Source organism: Meriones unguiculatus, chromosome 2 (assembly GCF_030254825.1).
Source record: "Meriones unguiculatus strain TT.TT164.6M chromosome 2, Bangor_MerUng_6.1, whole genome shotgun sequence".
NCBI classification, from domain to species: Eukaryota; Metazoa; Chordata; class Mammalia; order Rodentia; family Muridae; genus Meriones; species Meriones unguiculatus.
This window is the reverse complement of record NC_083350.1, coordinates 5,346,041-5,372,877: the sequence shown is the minus strand read 5'-3', so window position 1 is coordinate 5,372,877 and position 26,837 is coordinate 5,346,041. Positions and strand designations below refer to the sequence as shown.

Genomic DNA, 26,837 nt, shown 5'->3' with positions numbered 1-26,837 from the left:
ATCTTGGGCATTCCAAAGCCTATGGAGATACCAATGTGTTACAGCCCCTTGGTTAAGCTGCTGTGCTAAGCATGGCAGAGGCTTGAGACCTGCCAGAAGGCAGGTTCAGTGAAATGCAGGTTAATGGCTGCTGAGGCAGTGCTCCACTGGTGAATGGTGGAAGCTCACTGCAGCCAGCAGCATATGGCTGGCTGATTTGCAGTCAAGGCCTGGATGGTCCAGAAGCTCTCAGAAGTGAGCAAGTAGCTACTTGATTGGCAGCCAAGTTTGGGGCATTCAGTGGCAATTTGCCAGGGAAGAGGGGAGCCCTCCGTCCCCCAGAACAAATGATAAATCTCAGGTGGTCATGGTGGAAAGATGATGGCATCACACAAGTTTATTTCCTGTGAAATCAGGGACTTACAGACTTTCAGCAGTGGGAGGGGTTTTGAGGGTGAATATATTTGAGTCACTGAGGTCAGAGGTGCTAAGGATACTTGATTTACATGATTTAGTTGTAGTACCTCATTTACCTGTACTAGCATGGTCCTATCACAAGAAGGAGAACACAATTCTTAATTATCCTATGGGCAAGTGAATCTCCAAGTACAATTGAAGGTCATTGCTGAGATCTCCTTAGCATAGGGTGGGGTATTTTCATGAATAACCAGATCCTTGCTGAGCAGGTTTTCTTATCCTGACCCAGCCTGCACTCTTCCCTGAGGGCTGTGTGATGCTTCTTATGAGATCTGGGGTCACCAGATGAGGTGGAGAGAGAGCTGTGCTGAGAAAAGGGAGTCCACCATTATGGATGGAACATGGAGGCTATCTGAAAATGTCATATCCAGCAGAGTTCCACACTGGTTTTTCCACTTTTTAGTGATTTCCTCCATTTATTTAAGTAACTTGAATTTTTCATTTGGAGATCTTTCACTTCCTGATTAGGTTTATTCTTGGGTTTCCCCCCTTTGGTTTGTTTGTTTTGAAGGTCTGCGAATGGACATATTTATATGGATTCCTTTCTCAGCATGTTTGTTATTGGTATGTAGAAAGATATTATTTTTTTGTAAGTTAATTTTGTATCCCGCCACTTGCTGAAGGTGTTGATCACTTACAATTTTCTAGTGCAGTATTTGAGATCTCTTATATATAACATCTGCAAAAGTAATTAAATAGGGATAATTTAACTTATTTGTATTCCTTTAGTTTCCTTCTCTTGTCTTACTAGTCTAGCTAGGGCTTCATGTACTATATTGAAAATGAATAAGAATAGAGGACATTACTCTCTTACTCCTGATTTTAATGTGATTGCTTCAAATTTTCCCCATTTAGGATGTTGACTAATGGGTGTGTCATATAGCTGTTTTATGTTGAGGTATGCTTTCTCAGGTTCTATTCTCTTTAGGACTTTTATCATGAAGGAATATTAAGATTTTGACAAAGGACCTTTCTACATTTATTGATTTTTGGTAATGCCATTATAACAGATATGAGGTGATATCTCATTATGACTTAAATTTGTATTTTCCTATTATTGTTGCTGATTTTTTTCATGTATTTATTGGCTACCTGGATAAATTTTGTCTATTTAAGTTGTGTGTAGTGGCATCTGCTTTAAATCTCAGCACTCAAGAGGCAGAGGTAAGGTGGAAAAAGAAAGAAGGAGGAGGAGGAGGAGGAGAAGTAGGGGAAGGGTTTATTTCTTTAATCATTTGAAAATCAAGTTGTTTTCATGCCAGTGAACTGAGTTCCCTTACATCCGTCCCATGTGGATGGAGTGTTTGCTCCCTCCTAAATTTAATTAACATTGTAACCATTTTAAGAGGTAATTAGGCTATGAAGGTTCTGCTCACAAGGAGTATATTGATGCAATTATTTCAGGTTTGGGTTCCTGTAAAACAGTGATTTTGGTCCTTTGTGTGTAGGCCCTCTCTTTGCCTACACCCCATGGGACATGCAACAAACTTTTGGTAGAGACTTGATGTGTGGGGACTTTGATCTCACACTTCCTGGCCTCTAGACTATAAGAGAAATAAGTCTGTACCGCTTATACGTTTTCTGGTACTTCGCATTCTAATATAGAAGTACACAATATTCTAAGAGAAATGTAGTTTAGAAGTATTTTCTCCTACTTCATAGACGGTCCTTGTTCTTTTGAATATTTTTCTTGGTGAAGCTTTTTAGTTGGTGCAGTTCTTTGGAACCATTTCTACTTCTGTAGTACAGTGTTTCAGGCAATATAAAAAAATTCATCCCCAGATCAAAGTCATGAAGTTTTCCTACATAGCACTAAATTATTGGATTTTTGTATAAAGTGAGAAATAAGGGTCTAAATTTAAATCTTTTACATGTGGATATATAGTTTTCCCAGCACCCTTTTTGAAAAAGACTATCATCTCTATCTTGTCTTCAAGACAGTTTTTCTGAAAATCAATTGATTTTAAATACATACTTACAGACACGCTGTCCTGGTCTCTGAGTCTATGTGTCTGCTTATATGCCAGCATCATATTGTTTTAGTTACTGCAAGTTTGTAGGAAAGTTTGAAATCAGAGTGTGATATCTCAGAGATTGCTTTAGCTCCTTGGGGCCTTTTACTTCTATAAGAAATTGATTTTTTCCTATTGTTTGAAAAATGGCATATTTTGGTAAAGATTACATAAAATCTATAGATTACTTCTTGTATTGTGGACATTTTAATAAGTCTAATGCTTCTAATCCATGACTGAATTTTCTTTCCAATTATTTGTTTCTTTGTCAATTTCTTTTAGAAGTGTTTTATAATTTTAATATTCACTCTTTGGTTAGACTTATTATACAACTTCTTTTTGGTAGATATTCTACCAAGAATTGAATGAAATAATTTCATTCATACCAAGAATTGAATGAAATTATTTCATTCAATTCTTCTTTATAGTTCCTTGTTGAAGCATAGAAATGCTGCTGGGTTTTCTTATTTCATATTTCTTGTTGGTGGTGGCTTGAGACACAGTCTTGCTATGTAAGTCCAGGTTTGTCTTTAACTCACTATGCTCCTGCCTTAACCTCCCGCATTCTGGAATTACAGGTGTGCAGCATATACAATAGATTTTTAGAAGATTCTGTAGCATGCAATGTTTTAAATTCTTGTCATAGTTGTAGGTTTTGATAGGATCCTTAAGATTTTCTATTTGTAGCATCAAATCGTTGGCCAACAGAAACCGTTTACCTTCTCCCTTTCAAATTATGAAAGGAAATTTTGATTTCTTTTTCTTTCCTAACTCCACAGGCTAGGGCTTCTAATACTATGTTGAATAGAAGTTACAAAACTGAAATTCTTGTCTTGTTCCTAATCCTAATAAAAAGCTTTCAACATTTCACCACTAAAAATGACCTTACAGTGGGCTTATTATGGTCTTTACTTGTACTAAATCTTAATAACTGAAATGGTTAGGGAAAACGAAGTTGAACTGCTACAAACAATGTGCTAATCACAAACACGCACAAAATAGAAGTACAAAATTTTCCCATCTGCAAGTATTCTTGGTGCTTGTTAAGACTGCAAAAAAAGTCTGTTACAAGAGAAGTGAGTCAGAATCACATCCTTTCCCCTTCAATATTTTACCATGTATAAGCTTTTATTTAATTTTCCTGAGCAAGTTAAAACTTCTTCTCAATATTTTTGTATCATAAATGAATCGTTTTCTGATGATAATACAGTCAGTTTATATTAAATTATAATAAATCATTATTATCTAAGTGTTAATAAATTTTGCTATTAGGATTGTTGTAGCATTGAGAAATTTAGTGATTTCACTATTTATTAAAAGCAGAGCCAACAAATATTTAAATACAAAACAAATTATTTCAGTAATTCAAAAGGGGAAAGTTACAGCTTCTGTTATTATAACAAAACTGTTCCAGTACTTTCATTTTTGTTTTCATATATGAGTGTTTTGCCTATATGAACGTATGTGCAGCACATTTGTGCATGAAGAGGCCAGAAGAAGATGCAGATCCCCTGAAAGCAGTTACAGACTGCTGCAAGCTGCCGTGGTGCTGAGAACTGAAGCAGGGTCCTCTGCAAGAGCAGCCAGTGTCCCTCAGCTGCAAGCCTCCTCCCCAGCCTGCTTCAGTCACTCATAGTGCTACAGTTGTGTGTCCAAAGTTCAAAGCAGTGTAGAGTTTTGCACACAATGGTAAAGACGCAAAATTATAAGACTCTGACTATATTCTGAACCCACTCTTCACGGTCAGCCTGACTGGATTTAGAATGACCTAAGAGATTGCTGAGGGCACTTGTAGATGTCTCTGTGAGGACTCAGAAACGAGTGACTGGAGGCTTGCCCTGAGTGTGGGCATTGCATCCTCACAGCCTGGGACCCAGGCTGAACAAAGGAGGGAACAAGAACCCTGGCAAGCACTCGCCTGCTCCATTTCTGCTTCTTGACCTTTGATAGCATAAACTGTGCTGGGTAGTTTCAAGACAGCATTTCTCTGTATAGCCTTGGCTGTCCTGAACTCACTTTGTAGACTAGGCAGCCTCGAACTCACAGTGACCCGCCTGCCTCTGCTTCCCTGAGTGCTGGGATTACAGGCATGTGCCACTGCACATGCTAAAACATGATGATTTGAACCCTCTAAAACTGTAAGCCCAAATAAACTTTCCCTTCCATAAGTGCTTATGTAAGATATTATGGTCACAGTGGTAAAAGGTATCCATTATACCAGTTTCACATTACACCTAAAATCTTACCTTGGCAAAACGTAGCACCAGTTGTTTAAAATGGAATGTCTCTCAATGACAGCACTCTGGTTGGTATGAAAATCCTCTATAATGTGCTGAGAAATATCAAAGTCCTTTAGCTTTAAATTGAAATAAGATTTCAATATATAAGTCCTCAAAGAATTTGCCACAAAATAAACATTAAAACAATACACACTGACAGTGCTTTATAAATGTCTTAGTGATTTATGCTTTTCTGAATCCTGTATATATATATGTGTGTGTGTGTATGTCTATACATATACATATATTTATATCCACTTTACACTGATCAGTGTTTCAGCACATCCTGCCTCTCCACTCCATTGTACACCGAATACATTAGGTTATGCTTTCCCTTCCATATCCCAAACCATAACTTTTATTTTATGCTTAATTCAATCAAGTTTATTATGTTAATTTACAGAATTATTATTCAATCAATTTTATTATGTTAATTTACAGAATTATTATTATGCTAATTTCCCTCTAAAGGAAAGTATTTATGTTTTGTGTGTATCTGTGTGTCGTTTCTGCATGTGGACATGTGTGCAGATGCTGATGGAGGGCAGAGGGCAACCTTGTGAGTCGTTCCTTAGGAATGTATCTCTTTATTTTGAGACACGGTCTTACTGGTTTGGTGCTCTTGCCAGAAAGGCCCAGAGATCTGCTTGTGTGTTATTTCAGTGCTGGCATTACAAGCATGCACCACAGTGGCCACTTTTTCTTGAATGTGTACGCATGGAGGGGAGTTGGTGGCCGAGGGGGGCCAGAAGAGGGCGCAGATACCCTGCAGCTGGGATTATAGGTGTTTCTGAGCAATTTGACATGAGTCTTGAGAACCAAATTCAGTTTTCTGAAAAGCGATACATGTTCTTAACTTCTGAACCATCTCTTTAGCCTCAAGAGGTAAACATTATGATGTGATGTACTGTGCTTGAGAAGTCTGTTACCTAAGCTATGCTATGAAGAAAAAAAGAAAACAAACAGGAAGTTAGGAAGAAGGAAAGAAGAAAGAATAGAATGAATAAATAAAGATGGCCAGGGCAGAGAGTCATTAATGCGACCACATACTGGCACGATGCAGAATGACTGGTTTGGGAGAAAACAGAATCTAAAACAAAGTTCTGAAGCTACAAGAAAAATCACACCCTTCTTCCCTATACCTTGGTAATCAAAAACATCCTCTAAGCACTGCCAAATGTTTCCTGGAAAGCAAAACCACTCACCCTCCTTCACCCTTCTCTGTCATTGGGGAACCAGTGACACCCAGTAACGAAGTAACACATATAGAGTGACTGACTATCGGAGCACAAGACCCTACAGCAGGTGCCATGGGAATTAGGAAGGTAGAAGATGACAGAAAGCATGTTGTATGAAAAAGAGATGTAAAAATGCTACTAGAATGTCAAGAGAAGCCTTGAGATGAAACTGTATTTTTAATGTTTCGAGGTGGGAAAGCAGCTGAAATTTGTGCCGAGGAAAGACAAGGTGATATGTGGATGTGTCTAATGATATTTTCAACAGGAACAATGCGATTAAAGACCCCATGTTAAATAAGGAGAATGATGTTGGGGATAGCATAGACCTGCCAAGCATTCAGCAGCATGCACTTTATTTATTATTTTTTGAAAGCTGGCATGGTGTCCTGTGCCTACAATCCTAGTACTCCAGAGACTGAGCTACAAGGATAGCTGCAAGTTTAAGGCCAGACAGGCAGATAGCAACTGATAACCAGCCTGAGCTATAAAGTGGACTCTGTTCAAAACACTGAATCCAAACAAACAAATAACAAGCACTGGGCTGGAGAGCTGGCTCAGCGGTTAAGAGCACTGGCTGTTCTTCCAGAGGTCCTGAGTTCAATTCCCAGCAACCACATGGTGGCTTACAACCATCTATACAAGGATCTGGTGCCTTCTTCTGGCATGCGGTGTACATGCAGATAGAGCGCTTAAATAAATAAATAAATAAACAAACAAACAACAAGCACTAAGCCCTTTTAAACATCAGCACACAATGGCACGCTTCATTAAGACACTTAAGTGTACATTTGTACGTTGTCCGCAGTCATCACACTGGTCTCTGGTATTTACCCTGCACTCCTGCTAGGTCCTACCCATTTTTTCTCCCTCCAAATAGTCCCCCTTCTGTTTTCAAATATGTATGTATGTGTGTATACATGTACACCCTACATATGACAGAAAACATTGCATGTTTTTGCTAACAAACCTTCTATCAGCTTCCATGTTAAAAATTAAAATTGAGTAGCATATTAGTAATAATAACATGTACATACTAATGTGGGAACTTATAGAAATCAAATATTTTATACCTCAGGTGGCGGCAATCTTATTGTATAGACTTCTATACTTAGACAAACTTGTGTTTCTGTTACGTTGATGTCTAATACTGAAAAAGAATTAAGCATGAATATTCTGGAATTGGTATTCCGTCCTATCAAATGAAACATTTTAGTAACACATAGTACTTTATTCAACTTACACTTTAAGAACAGTTTTTTATCCATATAGTAAAGTTCAAATAATTAACCATAGGTTTGACACTCTACAAATTACACTTCTAAGACAAAGATATGAATCACTGTGAATGTGCAGGAGGGAGGTCCTAAAACAGGAAGACAGTAAGAAGAATGATACTTCCTATGGTTTTAGTACACTCAAGAAATACTTTCTACTCAAGAAATACTACTCAGCAATTAAAAACAAGGAAATCATGAAATTTGCAGGCAACTGGTGGGATCTAGAAAAGATCATCCTGAGTGAGGTATCCCAGAAGCAGAAAGACACAGAGGGTATATACTCACTTATAAGTGGATATTAGACATATAAAATTGGATAAACGTACTAAAACCTGTACACATAAAGAAGCTAAACAAGAAAGAGGACCCAGGGTCAGATGATCAATCCTCACTCAGAAAGGCAAATGGGACGGTCATCAGAAGAGGGAGAAAACAGGAAACAGGACAGGAGCCTACCACAGAGCACCTCTGAAAGACTCTACCCAGCAGGGTATAAAAGCAGATGCTGAGGTTCATAGCCAAACTTTGGGCAGAGTGCAGGGAATCTTATGAAAGAAGGGGGAGATGAAAAGACCTGTAGGGGACAAGAATTCCACAAGAAAAGCAACACAACCAAAAAATCTGGGCACAGGGGTCTTTTCTGAGACTGATACTCCAAATAAGAACCATGCATGGAGATAACCTAGAACCCCTGCACAGATGTAACTCATGGCAGCTCAGTGTCCAAGTGGGTACCCTAGTAAGGGAAACGGGCTGTCTCTGACATGAACTTAGTGGCTGGCTCTTTGACCACCTCCCGCTGAGGGGAAAGCAGCCTTACCAGGCTAAAGAGGAAGACAATGCAGCAGTCCTGATGAGACTTAATAGGCTAGGGTCAGAGGGAAGGACAGGAGTACCTCCCCTATCAGTGGACTTGGAGAGGGGCATGGGAGGAGATGAGGGAGGGAAGGTGGGATTTGGAGAGGATGAGGGAGGGGACTACATCTGGGATATAAAGTGAATAAACTGTAATTAATATAAAAATAAAATTCAAAATAAAAAGAAATACTTCAATTCTGACATCCATTACTGAATTCCAGTGAGGCCTCACACCAGGCTTCCAGCTGGAATAATGCTGTGCTGACAAGTTGTAGCTATGGCACCCTGGGGAGAAGATAGTACCTGAAAAGAGCTTCAGGAGCTTAAGGGAGGCTGACAACAGTATTTATTGAGCTGTGACCAGTTACAAGGCTGCATTTACTTAGTAAAACTTTAGTGAGTATACACTTAAAATTTCTGGGTTTTACTGAAGTATATTACATTTAAACAAAAGTAAAAACAATCTTCTAACAGGCACTGAAGAAATCTGCTTTTCTCAATTGTTATCTTAAATCTCTAATTAAGATTTCATGCTAGCACAGTGAAGCTAAACTTAGGTCCAAACTCACTCATCCAGAATAAGATCAGAGTGTTTGTTACTGTCTAACTGAAACACAAAACTAGTGCCAGACAGGAAACACGGTTCAGCAGGACAGGCTCCTCTGTTCCAGGAACTGGGGATTACAGATAAGGATTTGAGAACAATGCTCAGATGATGGGGAAACCTATCTATCTGGTTAATAATGCCTCCTGGAGTCTTATGATCACATCCATCTGTGACCTCAGCATGGCTTTTTAGGAGCCTGCCTGCCTTCAGTGTAACTATGCAGAACAATCAAACAATGAGATAAGATGTTATAATAAAGCCTATACCTGAGACTATTCATGTTCTTCTAGATAATACTTTCAGGAGAAAAATAATATTCTAATAAAACTAAACTTCAACATGGGGAAATACAATTTTAATATAATTTAAAAATATATTCAATTATTTGCAGAAATAAATATCTTCATAATCATTTTCTTAAGTAGAGAAAGTAAAATACACCTTTCCTCTCAATGAGAAGTAACTTCCCAGGTGAAATTCTGATTATAATTATGTCTGACAAATGGTAATGTAACAACCTAACATTGACTTTAAAACAAATGTTAGCTGTATTAATGTTTTGTCTATTGTTTATACATTTTTACTTACCAACAGCACTTTGCTTTCCCGTATGTGAAAGAAAATCTCTTCCTTAAAAAATTCACAGGATATACCACATTATAATAACTCAGAAATAATTATTAATAGAACCATTTAAATAAAAGCATAAAAGCTATAAAAATTATAAAACAAATATGTAATGACAGCTCATAAAAATATTAGTCAAAAACTATCTCTTCGCTAAAAAGGACAAAAATACACTATTCTTCCTTTAAAAAAATTATCTCTTGCTATAAGATACTTAGAAAACCATCAGACTTCAGCACAAATTTCAAGATGGTCATTTGGATCCAACAATACTGACAAGCAGTGTTTATTTTATCAAATCCTTCATAAATTTTATTCTTAAGCACTAAGTATTATAATAATAAAAGCATTTTAAAGCAGCATACACAGGCCCCACACAAGGAGATGACAGTGGTGTTATTGTGGCTTGTCTGAAGATGTTTAGAGCTGGAGCTAAGAACTCTTCTCTAAAAGTAAGACACCTTGAAATTACAAACAGATGTACACAGAGAAGTAATCTACTTCAGAAGGTCCGAATGGCTGGCAAACACAAAGTCACCTTGTACCAAGAGATGGCCTGTTCTGTTCCAGGCCGGAGCAAGTCTAGCCGGGAGTGAATAGGAAAGGCAGTTTTGAAGAATCACAGGAATCACTCTTTGTGGAGCCTCCATCTAAGACATCAAAGAAAAGACGGGCAAATTAGGAACAATTGCTATGTATCTATAAGCTCAGAAAATGCCTGCAGTTTCAGGTCAACATCCACTAAACTAAGCAATTCTGGGCAGAAATTATAGCTGTTCCTACGAGCACTATTTAGTTACAAGGCTAGAGAATTTAAGGAGAAACTCATTTTGAAGCTACTGCTGTGGCAACGCTTTGTGCCAGCTTTTCCTGTTTATTTTTAAGTTGAACACGAGCGCTGTGCGGAGTCTTCACCCATGCATCCTGCTCCACACACAGGAACTCAAGCAAGGATGACACTGTGGTTTGTTCATTTTGTTCCCTGTAGTTAACACTACAAATGGCTAAGTACAAAAGCACACATGCAACAAAATGCGCACATATTTGTTCAGAGTTCATCTTTAATAGTAAGCTTTCATTGCTGACTCCTGAGTTATAGGAATGAAATGTATCTTCCCACTTGAAGTGTCTTCTAAAAACTGGGCAAGTTATTTGAAACAATGGCTCATTAAATACCGGCCTTTATGAACAAAGAAGAGTTCTTCTCTATGGAAGAAAGGACAAGGTAAGCCCTGGGAAAATCACAGAGCCCATCTTGTTGGCTCTTCTTCTAGAGAAGGAAACTCTCCTCCCCCAGGTTATTGTATGAAGGGTGTTTTCAGGCTGTGGTCACAGGAGAAGCAATCTAGAGTCTGTCAGTCTCTATGACCTGAAGAGATAGAGAGTCCACAGGGAGTCAAAGCAGCTAGAAAGAGCTGGCGAGGACAGGACTGCAGGAAGCAGGCTGCAGAGCCTTGGGGAGGGGCACTCCTGGTGTTACTGCTGAATAAGAGTTAGCAAGCAGATGTGAGGGAAATGCTGAAGGTTAGAGTGAGAACCAAGGTTGTTTGCTTTTTAAGCATTGAATAAAATCCAGAAAAATCTGCCCTGAAATCTGTAAGGAAGGCAAGCAGAAAAGTGAGAGAGCCAGGACTATACTGGGAAATCCACAATCACATATAGGAAGAGATTTAGATACCCTGAGCCTGACAATTGACACAAACAGACAGAAAACAGGAACAGAGTAGATGTATCATTATCAACCAATGAGACCCATTTAACATTTATAGGATACTTAATACAATAAGACCTGAATACGTAGTTTTGTCAAAATGACAAGAGATGTTTACTAAATCTATAGTAGATATGCTCTGGACCCTAAAAATAATTTCAATTTTTAAAATAAAAGCTTTATGAAACATCTGTCAAATTGAATGAGAAATCAGCATCAGAAAGATCTCTTGGAACCCCCTTTGGGAACCCTGCAGCCTATCTGGAACAGGTGTTAGGAAGCATTTATACTAAAGTCAAGGGGGCAACGATTTAGAGAATGTGTATAACACCAAACGTAGCTACATTAAAAGATAACGAAATTCTCAACTCAGTGGCATCAGTGACCACATTAAGTTGAAGAAAGGAAGTACTACAAGCTGAAAGGGGAAAAAAAATCAACAAAATATAAAGCGGTAAGACAATAGAGAAAAATAAATGAAACCAAATCCTCTGTCCTTAATCCTATCAACGATTGTCAACTCTCTAGCTACACTGATCAAAGAGAGAGAAAAAGAAAAGGAAAAAAAAATCAAAAGATCACACATATAGCCAATGCTAAATAAAAGAAAGGAGCCATCACTTTACATTTTACAGCAAAAGAGAGAGACTATCAAAGCAACTTCATTAAAAAACTTGGAAGTTTAGATGAAAAGGACACAATCCTTGAAAAAAATAAATAAAAGCTCTATTACCAGTTAAAATACTTAACTGGTATTATAACTTAATAACTCTATTACCATTTAAAATTAGAGTTGAACTTCTTCAAAATCTAAGTTCCAGATACCAATATGGATGAGACTCAGAAAACATTTAGGGAAGAAATAGCAAAGTTAGACATAATTTCTTCCAAAAAAGTTTATTTTTGTTTTTATTTAAGGGAGGGGATACTCTTTTACTAGTTGGTTTCTGATGGTAGGGATCCTAACTGATCCACAGCCAGGAATCGTCAATGGTTGCCTTGAACAGTGCTGAAGGGATGAGTAAAGCATTCTTTTGGCTGTGGATGAGGATTTCCAGAGAGAACTAACTCAGGGTAGGGCCCATGCCACATGTGGTAGAGCCATGCTCACAGGCTGTGGCTGAGGCCAGGTGGACAGAGGAGGAAGCAGGAAGCCCCAGAGTGCAGGCTCTCTCTCTTGCTCTCTCTCGTTCTCTCCCACCTGGGTGACCTAAGGCAAGAGGAGCTTTCACACCACAATGTGCTTAGCCCTCTGAAGCTGTGATGTACTGCCCAACCCCACACCAACTTTCTCTCTTTGAAGAAGCTCACCATTGGTAGAACACAATCTATAATTTTGTTTCTCTCTCTGTTAGCTATATAATTGTGGCAATACTTCCATCTCTCAGGATTTCAAATTTTCCCCCAGTGTAAAAACGTAGAAAACCCACTCATTCCTCTCATCCTTAAATGTACACAAAATAATTGTCTGGAAAAATCGTGAGGTCTTTTCCCACACATAACAATAACTTGTGAGAAAGATACTCCAAATTTTGTTTGTTGGCTGTGGTGGCTAGGTTTTGGCTGTTTATTTATTTTTGGCAACTGTACACAAACAAGGGTTATCTGAAAAGAGGAACCTCAACTGAGAAAATGCCTTCATCAGATTGACCCCTAGCAAGTCTGTGGATTTTTTTTTTTTTATTAATGATTGATGTGGGAGGGCCCAGCCTAGTGTGGGTGCTGCCTCCCCTTGGCAGGTGGTCCTGCATTGTGTAAAAAAGCAATCTGAGTGAGCCATGTGGCAGGCCTGTAAGCAGAGCTCCTCCGTGGCCTGCACCTCATTCCTGCCACCACGTTCCTGCCTTGAGTGCCTGCCCTGGCTTCGCTCCATGGTGTGCTGTGGTGTGAAGGCTAAGCCAAATAAACTCTTTTCTCCCCCAAGTGGCTTTTTGGTCATGGTGTTTTTATCAAACAACAGGAAGCGAACTAGGAATCTGGTAAAAGAATTAGAACATACAAGCAATATAATATCTATATTGTTATAAACACATACCTTTGCTCCACATTTTTCAATATAGATATTGAGCCTCCCAGATTTAAAAAATGGTATCTATAACAGAAAGTCCACATTTGTAAAAAGGACTTAACATAGATATATAACAAAATATTGTGATACATAAATATTTTAAGCAAAATACAAGAGAGGGCATAGATTCCACTGTCATCCTTTATTTCTCTTATATATCCATTTGAAGAAAGATACTGTGATAGCCACTTTTCCCCTGCAATAGGATCTGTGACAGGTACACTGTCAAGATGAAGTTACCTGATAGTGACATGATATCCAACCCATATAGGAGAAAAGGGAAATGAATTTCATGTAAGTACTTAACACCTTATACATACACAAAGCATACTTAGACATGATTATGGAAAATGGACCTACAGAAGTTTAAATTTAAAATTTTTAAAGGCTATTATTTTTATCTTGGTGGATATTATTTTGCTAAATGGACATGATATCAAGCTGTCTTCTCTATGTGTTTGTGCCCGGTAGATCAGTGCAGCTCACAGTCCTCACCAAAGAAGCTTCTTCATGTGGCTAATGGTGATTAAGACAGACTCATGACCAAGCAGTGTGTAGGGAATACGTGACTATGAACCGCTCAGTCATAAATGGGATAATATATCATCCTCCCTACACCCAAGGCTCATGGGACATCATGGAGGAGAAGCAGACAGAAAGACAGAAAGAGCCAGCGGTCAGAGAGGACTGCTGTGACAGGCCAGTGAACACACAAATGTACAGCAGTTGTGTCACCCTGCACAAAATCAAGAAACATGCCAGCATGGCTGGGGGAGGGACCCACACGTAGCTGAGAAGCCACTGAGTGTGACAACCAGGGAAGGGAGAATCTGTTTTCTTCAGGGGTGAGGTACCTGTTAGGTGACTAGAGTCTTACCCTATGCATGTATGGGCAGCACTATCTAGAGTCAGTGAATTATTTTTTTAGAGGATATAAGGTTGGGAGAAGAAAGGGGTTATATCTGAAAGGATGTGGAGGGGGAAAGTGGAGGAAGAATGTGATAGAAATAAATAAAGAATAATAAAAAGTTTATTTACTGAGATGAGAAACTTAAATTTAACTGAAATATTGACAAAGGGCATGAAAGCCCATCCTGTCTTAGATACTGTGCCATAACATAGCTAAGCGTTTATGCCAGATAAACACAGATTCATTAGAATCACTGATAGATTTAAACATCAGGCATACTAAGCTAAAATACAGGGTGGTTAGTCCTGGTAAACCACCTTAATCTCTGATAGTATACTTGAGTTGTTGTTTATCACTATTGCTTCCAATAAGCAGTAATACTAACCGACATCACCACCCAAATTTGGTTTACTATTTCAGGCACAGGTGCTGTGAGCATATCTTCATGCAAAAGTAGCAACTGCCTGTGGAGAAAAAAAACAAAAAACAAAAACACATTATTTTCAAATTGAATTTGACTACTTCTATACTGGCATGTTACGGAAATATTTAGAACCAGTCTAAAATCTTTCTACCCATTTTGTTATTTTTCAAAAGGGCCAGAGGTGATTTGTAGTAAGTATAACTAGATAACACCCAAACAGGGAGTGCACTCACAGACTGTCTTCCTCATTCTGTCCTTAGCATTTTGTTGTTTTTGCAGTCATCTTATTGTATAGTCCAGGATGCCTTTAACCTAGATCCTCATTCCTCAGCCTCCAGACTGCTGCGATTATAGGTACACACTGTTACATCCAGCTTGCTCCAAAACTCTTACAGGTTTTATTCTTCTCCAGAATATTTATTTCAGTATATAATCTATCTCGCGTCTTTTGAGTACATCAAACAAAGGAACTAATACATAAGTCCTTAATAATCAGTCTTCAGCTGAGCTGTTCTTAAAGATTATCTTGGGCCGGGTATTAAAAGGTAATTCTTAGAGAAGTATTCTTCATTGTCATGTTTTGGTGTGAAAGTTTAGAGATTATATTAATCTTTTAGTATCTTTAAATGCCTTCTAAAGAATAGATAGTAACTATGTATTACTTAGTATCTCTATGTTGTGAGGAGCCTGACCTAATTCATGAATTAAGTCTTATAGAGAATTAAAGTGTATTTTCTTTTATGTGCATTAGTGTTTTGTCTGCATGTATATATGTGTAAGGGTGTTGAATCCCATAGAAGGGGGTCACAGACAGTTATGAGCTGCCATGTGGGTACTAGGAATTGAATTCAGGTCCTCTGGACCTGTGCTCCCAAGCACTGAGCCATCTCTTCATCCTGAAGAATTAAAAAAATAATAGTCACAAATATAAAAGCTCCACAGTAAGATATTTATCTCAAGCATTTTAAATCCCTTTTTAAATGTAACCTAACATACTCAGGTTCCTTGCTTTCAAAGTATATAGATGGATTTAATAAATATTTTGAAAAACTTTCTAAAATAGCTATAATGGGATTTTTAAAGTGTAAAAGCTTAGCTAGAATTCACATGTTTTTACCTGCACATCTTTATCTGTGTGCTCCTCATCTCTGTTTCTGCTACCCTGCTATTCAATGTTATCTGGACAGCGCAGAGTTTGTGTAAATCTGGAAGTATGATAAAGAACAGAGACTGCTGCCTGGACTCATTCATAGTTTCTTGTTGACTGTGTGTTCCAGCAACCAAATCTTCAAAAACAAACAGCAGTAAAAAGTACATCAACAGTTTTAGCCATAAGGTTTCAATTCTAACTCAGCAGGTAACATCTGATGTCATGGCAGAATAAGAAAATAAGAATAAATTAGTAAACTTTAGCCACAAAGCATCACCATCCGCCTTCAAGGTTTTCTAACTGTTTCTAACTGTACTCAACACAGTCCAATTAAGATATTGTTCAGCTCCAGTTATCCAGTTAGTATCCAGTTCAGTGATTTATTTATTTTTACTATATTCACAGACTTATGAACCTATTAATGCAATAAATTAAAGCACTTTCATCATCTCTCCAAAGATTCTACATCTTCAGTTCTACAACAAAAATCAAATGGCTAATTTAAGTGCAAATAATAATCCCTAATTTGTTAAGTACCTAAGTCTTTTCTAGGTACTTGCTACATATGTGTTATATTGTATTTAATAATTTCATCCTACCGATCCTGGCTATTCTTAAAGTTGTATTTCCAGAAAAATAGAATATTTCCTCCTACATAATTTAAAAATAAAAACATATAGCAAAGACTTCTGCTATTTCCGATTCTCTCTATAAATCACTTCAAAGTTAAAGAATATATTATTTTTAATTTTACAAGAAAGAAAATGTTAGCCAGATTTCATTTCCAACAAATTATTTGGCTTTAAACCTCCATTTGGGGCACATTTTGATGCTGTTAATTCACATTCTGCCTTTGAGCTGTATGTCATGCGTTGCAGAAAGCTGAAATGTAAATGCAGGCTAGGAAGGTCACATACTCAACGGTGCACAAATAGGAGAAAGTTAACACAAACATATTTCCTCTCTTTACAAAGAGATATGAGCCCCGGAATCTGAAGTGTGGGTGGACTCTAGCAACCAAACGGCTTTGTGTTTTCATTTGAGGAATGCTCACCATGACCTTCGGCCTGAACACACCTAGCTCACAGAAACCACAGCTTATGAAATTTTCTTCAGCATTTTAGTGCTGCATTCACTTATGCTTCCCACGGGCCCTCGGGATAAGTTCCCTTCCCTCGTTAGGCTCCACTTTCTTAGTGACAGCAATATCTCCAGTCTTTACAGACATTTAAAAGGTGATTCTAGAAATTTCTAACGCTTTGAAAAAAACCGAATACCCTTTTCCTGGCCCCAAAACTCGCCCTATTCGGAACCAGCACACTCTGCCCAACTGTGGGGACTCTCTCCTCGATGGGGTGCTCCCTCCCGCCTCGGCTCTCGCCTAAGCGCTGCTTCCTCACAGAGGCGCCTGCGAAGCTGCAGCCTTCCTTCAGGAGGCGAGGGCGCCTGGCCTGCTGCTGCGCCGCCCAGCACCTCGCTCAGCACCTCGTCTGCCTCTCAGCGCTCGCTCGCTTGCTCCCCTCCGCGCCGCCCTGCAGCAGAGGCCGGGGCTTCGGTGCCTCATGCTCCAGGCAAGCCTCGCGCCCCAGTCAGAACCTCTCCTCACACCCAGCTCCTGTCAAGTCCCACGCGCTCCAACTCCCATCAGGCCCTGCGCTCCGTCCAGCCTCTCCCATCAGGCCCTGCGCTGGGGTCTGGCCTCTCTCCCATCAGGCCTTGCGCCCACGCTCCTGGGGAACTCCGAGTTCTCTCTGGTCAGGTCTTGTTCCTGACCCTCTAGCTCTCCAGTCAAATCTCGGGTTCCTGTGTGGAGCCTGGAGCTCCAGTCAATCCCCTGTTCCCTGCGGGGTCCGCTCTGGGCGCCCTCAGGCTCCAACAGGTCTAGGACTCCACTCAGCCGAGGCAGCACCTACCCACGTCACCGCCAGGCCTAGGGAAGGGCTCCTGTCACCTTGTCAACTCTCTGCTCCAATTGGGCCCTTGTACTCCCACCGGGTCTAGCTCTCAGAGGCCCTGGGCCCTGGGCCTCGTTATAGCCCTTTGCAGCTCTTCCAGCGCATTCCTTATTCCCAGCATGCTCTCTGTCGACAGCATCCCACGATGCCTTCCTTCAGAGTGTTTCAGGGCTTCTCCGCACAGGCGGCAGTTTTGAGCAGCGCCTGCCCTGTCAGCGTGTCCTGCCCTGAAATACAGCTCTGTCACCACCCCAGCACTAACCGTGGGTTTCGCACCAAATTCAGAGTTTGCTTATAACCTCTCGGGTCACGGAAATGCCTGGGAATGGGTGGTTCCGTGGTCAGTGCAAAGGATGGCTGGGAAGCCGTAGGCCACACAGTTGGCTGACATGAGAGATGGCAGGCTGTTTGGTTACAGGACATGATTCTGCTGAGATTCTCTTTGCAACTTCCAGAACTATTGTGATGACGAAAAGTCTTAAAAAGCTGGAAGTGCTCTCCTTTTAGTCACTTGACAGGTAGTTGTTAAGCACGAACCAGCGTCAACTGCTCTTCTAGGTGTTTTATGATGGGCGCACTAAGCAAACGGTATTTTCTGTCCCAGAAGAATTTACTCGGAATATTACTAATTTTCCATTAGTAATACCAAAGTGAACTTATTCTTGTCAGACCCACGGAAAACGAGAGTTCTGAATGACAGAGTGTTGCCTCTGAAAAGTTCTTTCGCAAGACTCCAAAGAGCTTTCTCCTTGCAGAGTCACGGATTTCTGTGATAGAGTATCTATAACATTCAAGACTGCAACAATTCAGACAAGATGTGCTTGTGAGAATTCATGCTCCACCTGTGAGCTCACCCCAACTGCTGATGAAGGCCTCCAATGCTAATGAACTTTATATCCATGCAATTCACACTAAATTCTGTCCTTTTGCCATCAAATACTCTTTCTCTTCACGCTTCTTAAATATGCTAATAGTTCAGGTGATGCTATAATTCTGAATGTAACACTTTAAAATCAGTAATAGTTTTCTAATCAAAATCAAACAATGCAGTGGTGACGGATTTGATTTTGAGGATTGCTTAGATAATCCCTTAGCTTCTGACCTGGGTGACATCATCATCTCTGCTTCTGGGGGCTGTCTAGGATCCTGAAAACGTTGCATAGTTAAGTATCTGGGATTCTCCTATTGGCATTATTTTAACATTGTTATTGCTTGTTGAAGGGGGTCTCTGTGACCACTATGGCCAGCAGAGTGACAAGCCAGAGTATGTAAGAAAGCAGTTTGGTTCAATGTGACTGAGTAGCTGGTCTTAGTTCTGGAGTCTGACTCTGAGTAACTTATCTTAGGAACATTTAAGCATAGGACAATTTGCTGAAAACTTGTTCTGATGATAATTCTGTGATCACAACACAGTATACATGATTTTTTTTTTTTTACTCTTTGTAAAGTCCATAAAAATAGGTTCTATAGATTGACTGGAAAAAAAAAAACAAGCATATAATAAGGGTCTAAGGGAGTATCTAGTGCAAGAAAATCTCTAACCACAAAGGTGGAGCAACGGTCAGTAGGCTAGAAAGCAATTTGCTTCCAGCCTTTGGGTAGATAATGGGCTTAGCTTTCCTTTTTGGAAACAACCCTGTGTATTTAACATTCCAGGTCCATGCAGTGTTTATCTGTGAGCACAGAGACCTGCATGCCTCGTACGGCATATGCTGAAGACCAAAGGCTTGCAAAATAAATTTAGTGTTTAAACCGTTACCTGTAAATAATTTATTACTCTTCTGTCCTAATCCTATTTAAAGAGGAGTAGCAAACGTGCCAGGGATGATTGTTAGGGTTTGAAAAAGAAATATTCACCATTGCCACATGGGTTGTTGGTCCTCAGCTATCATGTCAACTTTAGTACTGTAAGCTACCCGAGGATGCAGAACATGTGGGGACAAGAGTTTGGAAGTTAGACTTGGTCCCCAGTTCTTTCCTCTGTGTTCTTGCTTCTCATGAGCTGCGTACGAGCCCTTGCTCCCATCCTATAATGTTTGGTCTAAGTGCATGAGATCAAATGATCATGTACTGACCTCTCTGAAACCGTGAGCTAAAATCAGTGATTCTCCTTTTCTAAGTGTTTGGTTGTAACTTTGCAAAATTAACTAATATGAATGCATTTATAGCAGGATGCTGTACATATATTTAACTTGCCATTGTCTGAAGTTACTGTGATAAATGGCTGTAATCACCAAATGCCTCCAGACGCTTTGAAAAACAATTGTTTAACTTTGAGATTGTAATTTAATTACAGTATTTCACCTCCCTCCCTCTAAGCCCTTCCATGTACCTACCTCTGCTCTCCTTCAAACGCATGGCTTTTAAAATTAATTGTTACAAGGAACACACATATACATACACATGTTTATGTATCCTGTTCAGTCCATAGATAATTACTTATATGTGTGTTTTCAGGGATGACTGTTTGGAACTGGACAACCAATCAGCATGTTCTTCCCTAGAGAAAATTATGTCTCCAAATACTTTTACTAGCTGTATGACTGGAGATGATAGATTGATGGAGTTCATTCCTCATTCTGCTGCTGAAAGAATCTCAGCAGCTTGGTTGGTGTTTATGAATAGTCATGGGGTAAAACAACTTCAGCACATGGAAATATGTTGTGCAAGCTTTAGTTTATGATATGTAAACATGTTTTTGTTTTGGTCCCAGGTGTGGGATGTGGAACTGATTCAGATTGTCCACAGCAGCAAACTATTTACCTCATTCGGGCTCTGAGAGGATCTCTGTGCCAGCTGCAGAGAGTTTAAATCGGAGGACCCTGGAGAGAAAATAAATGCCAGAGCCCAGGGAGAGGAATTGGGCTCTGAGTAAGAAGGCTGCTGGTTGCTGTTGATGCATGCAGCATGAGGACCCCCTGAAATGAGGACTGGACTTCCTCCAAGGAACCCTAAGACCCTAACCAGCAGGAAGTAGCTAAGGAAAACTCCGCCTCCCTCCCCACTACCCTCTTTCTCTCTACCTGGTGTGTGGTGTTGGAAAGGACTGTGGTGGAGAAGGGAGGAAAAGACAATGAAAAACATAAATAAAATAGTTTAAGAAAAGTAACACCAACAGAAAGATATTTTATTTTTAAATGAATCCATATTTTAGAAAAATTGGGAACTACCTCTGGTAGATGGATAATTATTTACATATAATTAAATATGTACAAGAAACAGACAGATATTGAAAAGGCATGAATATAATGTAGATTTTCTGTTTGTATGTAAATGGAGTCCACTTTGGAGAAAAGCTTATTTTGATAAGAAAGCAGAGAGAAAAAAAAGCAAATACTTGTTAGAGTATATTTTTATTTGCAGAAGGTTAGGACTGGAATCAATTTTCTAAATGTTCATTACAATGGCCTCACAAGTAGAAGTCACAAGACATTTATAAATATTTGTGTACTTTTAATTTCTTAGGTTTCTGTGACTAAGTTTGACTGTTTACAGTACTTTGCCAGGTAGGCCTGTGTTTAGAAGCCTTATTGAGTAATACTAACAATTTTGGTGGGTAAGCTTTACTGATTTCTATGTGCTAAGGATGAATTAAGGGCTTTACAACAGCTGAGGACTAGGCCCTCATACCCTGTATCACACATCTAATGAAAGTAAAGACAGGATTCATGTCACTGATCTCCAGATGGTTTGGGTTTTGTATGTATGTGTGCACTGGTGGTTTTGCAGGTGCATGCACATGTGTGTCAAGGCCTGAGGTTCACTTTAGTTGTCTTAATCATTCTCCACCTTGTGTATTGCAGCAAACTCTCCCACAGAACCTGAGCTTGCCATCTTGGCTAGCCCAGCTGTGCAGGGATTTTCTCTGCCCCTCACCTCCCTGAGCTAAGATTCCAGGAGGGCTGCCTCTCCTGCCCACCTCACCATTCATCCTCCTGTCTTCTGTCTGCACGGCCAGCCTTTTACCCACCGATAGATCTCCCAGGTTTAAAGTTTTGTTTTGAAATTGGAGTTGTTTGGAACCAAAGTTTGAAGCAGTCTTTGGCATTGGGTTACAGAGGTTGTCAGTACCTCAAGAGTATGGCTGCATTGAAGGCCATAGGGACACTCAAGGGAAAAGGTATAATATGGTTCAACTGAATGCAAATATTTGAAGAAAGAAAAAGCCAGAAATAATGATATTAATAACCAACAAAATAAAAATATATAAAGATGCTTTTAACAAAACAATCAATGAAATTAAAAAAGAGACAAGAGAAAGAAACCCAGTCAAACTGGAAAATGAACTTTTGTCCTTTTGTCAAAGTGAGCAAGACTGGCAAACTTCTAGCAAAATTGACAAAGAAAAAAAGCACCTATTACTAATGTCAAGAACTCAACTTGGACATAACTGCAGGTTCTACATTATTAAGAAGGATAATAAGAGACTAATATGAACAGATTGAGCACATGAAAAAGTTCAGAGATGTTGGGAGCCGCGTGAGAGTCTCGCCGGCAGAAACCCACGCGGACACAGAATCCTCCCGCAACAAAATCTTTATTACAGTCACGCGATGGAAAACGGAGAGGAGAGAGGGAGCCCCCGATGTGGTGCTGTTTATATAAGCCCGGGTCGCACCTGAGTGACGTGTGAATACCCTGACTGGCTGCTCACTTTTACCCCGCCTGATGACTTGGACCCATCATGCTTAGCGGGCTTGTGACGTGTCAATACCCTGATTGGCTGCTCACTCTTACCCGGCGTGCTTACACAATCCTTAGCGTGCTTATGTAATCCTTAGCGTGCTTACGCAATCTGCGCATGCGCACTGGAGGTTTACAGTTTTGAGGGCGAGATGTCAGCGCCACCTAGTGGCGTCTGAGTCTTGGCTCTCCACATCCCCCTTTTGTTTTAAATAAATGAAAACTGCCTAAAAGCCTATAAGCACGGTACAAGAGGGCCCTAAGCTCGATCAAGCGAACTCCTTCTTTGGGGAGTATGCGATCAAGAGCTTTAGATTACTCCCTTACCCCACCAGGTGCAATGGAAACGAGTCCTCTGGGTGCAGGGGCTAGGGGAGAAGATTTAAAAAGGAGGTGACACTCATTCCCGTGCAATGGAATAAAATTCCAGGGAGTGCAAGAGCTGTCATCCTCCTATCTAGGTACCATAACCGTTTAGGCAAAGGCAACATTAACCTGGATCACTCATCGACTCAGTGCAATGGGTAAAACCCCTGAGGTACATCGACTGAGTGTCACAGTCTGTTTGAATTTTTTAACATGGATAACCAAATTTTTGGGAGACGATCCTTGTTCCAAGGGTGCTAGTGCTTGCGCGATTGCGACCTAGTCACGTTTGTTTTGGGTATTGAGTTTGCAGAACAACCAGAGTAAAAACACTAAGCCACAACACAATGCTACACCAAACATTCCAACCCCCACCCAATCTTAAGAAAAGGCAGAAGAAACCCAGGGTAAAGCCAGTCTGTGGGCAATGAATCCACTCGAGTAGAATTAGTGGTCCTCCTCGCCGTCCTTGGCTCTTTAAGAAGTAGCAGGTGTATCTGTTGAAAGATCATCTTCAGCTGTCACGAGCTTTCACGTGAGGTGCTCCGGTACCCAGAATGGATTGTTTTCTTTCTGTGGAAAAACACAGACAGCTCCCCTGGATCTTATTAAAATAGGATCCAGGCCTTTCCACTGTCCAGTTAAGACATCCTTCCATTTAATCATTTCCTTGGGCCTGTTAGGCCCTGAACAGTGGTGATCAGCAGCCGAATGGCCTTGACTGTCCAAATTTAAAAAATTGAGAGTGAAGAGTGCCAATGAAACGGTCACTCGTGGCACTGAGGGCAGAGCCTCCTGGGCGTAACTAATGAGCTGGGGATGGGGATGGGCCGGAAGTCATGGGTTCCATCCTCAGCAACATTTTCCGCATCCTATGAGCTGAGGCATATTCTGAAAGTAAAACAGGCTGTCTGCCAAGGGAAGCCACATTGGGCAGAAGTATCAGAAACTGTAATCATTGGCCGGGATGGGACTAGAGGGCAAAGAGGTGAGAAAAGCCCCGTGGACATTAGGAAAACTGGACAAGGCAAAGGTTGAAAGCTGCGCTATGGATTAAAATGGCTTAGGCTCCTTCCATCCCACCTTACAAGTCGCAAACTGGACATGATAGGCAAGCAGCCCCATGTGCCATCCAGGTGACATCATCTCCTACCTGAACCTTCATGATGTCCTTTCACTGGACTCAACCAGCTTAAGAGTAGCTGATAGAGTGCCTGCCTAGAAGGCACAATTTCCTGGCTTAAACATCATTGTACAAGGCAGAAGCAGGAGATCAAAAGCTCAAGGTTATCCTTAGCTACACAGCAAGCAAGTTTGAAGATAACCTGGGCTCCATAAGACCCTGTCTCAAACAACCAAACAAGCAAAAAGTAAATTTAATCAAGAGTATTAATTCGGGAGCCAGTAACTCACCATTACTAGCACTTAGTAAGTGAAAAAAATTTCCCACACTTTGTTTTATTAAATAGGATTTTAGGGTGCGGTGAGCATGTTCAATGACACCCTGACTCTGAGGGTTATAGGGGAGACCTGTCAGATGGGTTATTTCCATCTGATGACAAAACTGTTTAAATTTTTGAGAAGTATAGGCTGGCCCATTGTCAGTTTTTAGAATTTTGGGCTTTCCCCAGGCACTCCATGCCTCTAGGCAATGTTGAATAACATGGGCTGCCTTTTCTCCAGTCAGGGGAGAAGCAAACATGACTCCAGAGCAAGTATCAACAGAAACATGCAAATATTGAAGTTTACCAAAAAATGAAATGTGGGTAACATCCATCTGCCACACTTGTAGTGGACAGATTCCTCTGGGATTAATCCCAACATGAGGCATAGTTAAGAACTGACAGCAATTTTGACATTGGGTAACAATATCTCTAGCTTCCTTTCTAGTTATGTTAAATCGATTATGCAATGTCTCAGCTGTAACATGAAATCTTTTATGAAACTCCTTAGCCAATTCTAAATTTGAAAGGAGGGCAAATGCAATCATCTTTGTGGCTCGATCTGCCAGGTCGTTTCCACGGGACATGGGCCCCGGTAGACCGGAATGAGCCCTGATGTGTGTAATAAAAACAGGGGATCTTCTGGTAATTAAGGCAAACTGAATCTTTTGAAAAATTTTTGCAAGCTTGCTAGACGCTTTAATTAATCCAACAGCCTCTAAGATTTTGGTTGCATTTACCACATTACTAGAATCAGAAACAATATTTAAGGGACCTGGAAATTTTTCCAAAACTTCTAGCACTACTAAACATTCCACAATTTGAGGCGAGGTCTCATGATATTGCTTAGAAATACCTTTATTATTAACCACATAAGCTCCTATTCCTGTTTTTGACCCATCTGTATAGACTACCAGTCCATCCCGAAGTGGTTTTTGGGACGTTACATGCGGGAAGACTACCTCTTGAGTTAAAGCAAATTGCAAAATAGGATGTTTTGGATAATGATTATCAATTTAACCACTAAAAGAGGTAACCAGCACTGCCCAAATATCAGAGGTAGCAGTTAATACCTGAACTTGGTGAGCCGTATAAGGCACTATTAAAGACTTTGGCTCCTTCCCAAAGTATGTAATGGCTGTTTTTAACCCACGAAGTGCGAGTTGAGCGACTGCATCCGGATACCATTCAATAATTTTTGTAGGAGAAGCATTGGGATGAACCCACACTAAGGGTCCATCTTGCCATAATACAGCAATTGGTAAATGTTTAGTTTTAATGACACACAGGTCAAAGGCCTTAGTTTCATCTACACGTTTTAATTGGGCATCCTGTAAAGCGTTTTCTACCACTCGCAGGGCATGGCTTGCAGCCGGTGTTAAGGCTCTGGGTGAAGAAATATGAACATCCCCTTCCAAAATATCAAATAGGGGCTTTAATTCAGCAGAAGGAATCTTTAAAAACGGCCTAAGCCAATTTATATCACCTAATAATTTTTGAAAATCATTTAAGGTATGTAAATGATCCCTGAGAATTTCTATTTTTTGAGGAACTATTTGTTCCGGATAAATAACAGTCCCTAGAAAGGAGCTCACTTCTGAAATTTGGACTTTTTCAGTGGCAATATGCAATCCCCATTGTTGCAGGGTTTTTTGCAACAAAGGATACGCATCTTGTAAGATGACTAACTCCTCATGGCACAAGAGAATATCATCCATATAATGAATCAGCAACAAGGAAGGAAATTGCTGTCTAACTGGTTCAAGAGCCATCTGCACATACAATTGACACATGGTGGCGCTATTAGCCATGCCTTGAGGTAGGACTGTCCACTGATATCTCTGGTCTGGCTCATGGTGATTAACTGCAGGTAGGGTAAAGGCAAATCTCTGTCTGTCTCGTGGGCACAATGGAATGGAGAAAAAACAATCCTTGATGTCTATTATTATAATTCTCCATTGCTTAGGCAGGGCTGAAAGCAGAGGCAAGCCTCATTGCACTGTTCCAAATAATCGCATCTGTGCATTAATAGCCCTCAGGTCATGGAGAAGCCTCCACTTTCCTGATTTCTTTTTTATAACAAAAAATGGGTGTATTCCAGGGGGAAGTAGATGGTTCCAAATGACCAAGCTGTACCTGTCTTTAACCAGCCTTGTAGCAGCTTCTAGCTTTTCAGAGGAAAGGGGCCATTGAGGAACCCATACGGCTTCCTCTGTGAGCCAAGATATGGGCATGGAACCCTCAATGGCAGTTAATGAAAACCCAGGCCTTGTTTTCCTGTATTATTTTCCTGTGAAATCGGGTGCAATCTCCCTTGTTCCTGTTTTCCAAGGCCTCTTCCTTCCTTATAACCCATCCTTTTTATTATATCAATTGCCTGTTGAGAGTACTCATTGGTCAATGCTAATCCTAAATCCTGCAAAATATCTCTTCCCCAGAGATTGACAGGGAGAGGAAGAACATATGGTATGAAACTTCCTGTTTGACCTTCCGGTGCTTGCCACCTCAAAGAACGTGAACTAACTGCAGGGCTGGCCTCATATCCCAACCCTTGTAAGGAGTGGGATGATTGTGTAACAGGCCACGCTTTAGGCCACCAGGTGGAAGAAATAATGCTTTTATCAGCCCCAGTGTCCAAAATACCAGTAAAACCTTTTCCTTCTATCTGTAATTGTAAGGTAGGTCTGGTCTTAAGATCAACTACCAAATGAGCAAAATCTGTTCCTGTGGAACCGAGTCCTCTTGTGCCCCTTGGTGTTTCGGTAGATGGGAAA

At 40.3% G+C, this 26,837-nt stretch overlaps 1 protein-coding gene across 1 annotated transcript in view; it reads right to left on the bottom strand.

Moving 5' to 3' along the window:
• The window catches only part of C2H18orf63 (chromosome 2 C18orf63 homolog), a 61,913-nt gene that overhangs the window by 23,024 nt on the left and 12,052 nt on the right, over positions 1–26,837 (bottom strand). Inside the window, exons 3-8 of the mRNA XM_060376950.1 lie at positions 14,429–14,507; positions 13,101–13,157; positions 9,893–10,004; positions 9,316–9,357; positions 7,056–7,132; positions 4,715–4,824 (exon numbers count right to left, since the gene is read on the bottom strand). Coding sequence (XP_060232933.1) covers positions 4,715–4,824; positions 7,056–7,132; positions 9,316–9,357; positions 9,893–10,004; positions 13,101–13,157; positions 14,429–14,507 — 477 coding nt within the window. The remainder of the gene's footprint in view (positions 1–4,714; positions 4,825–7,055; positions 7,133–9,315; positions 9,358–9,892; positions 10,005–13,100; positions 13,158–14,428; positions 14,508–26,837) is intronic.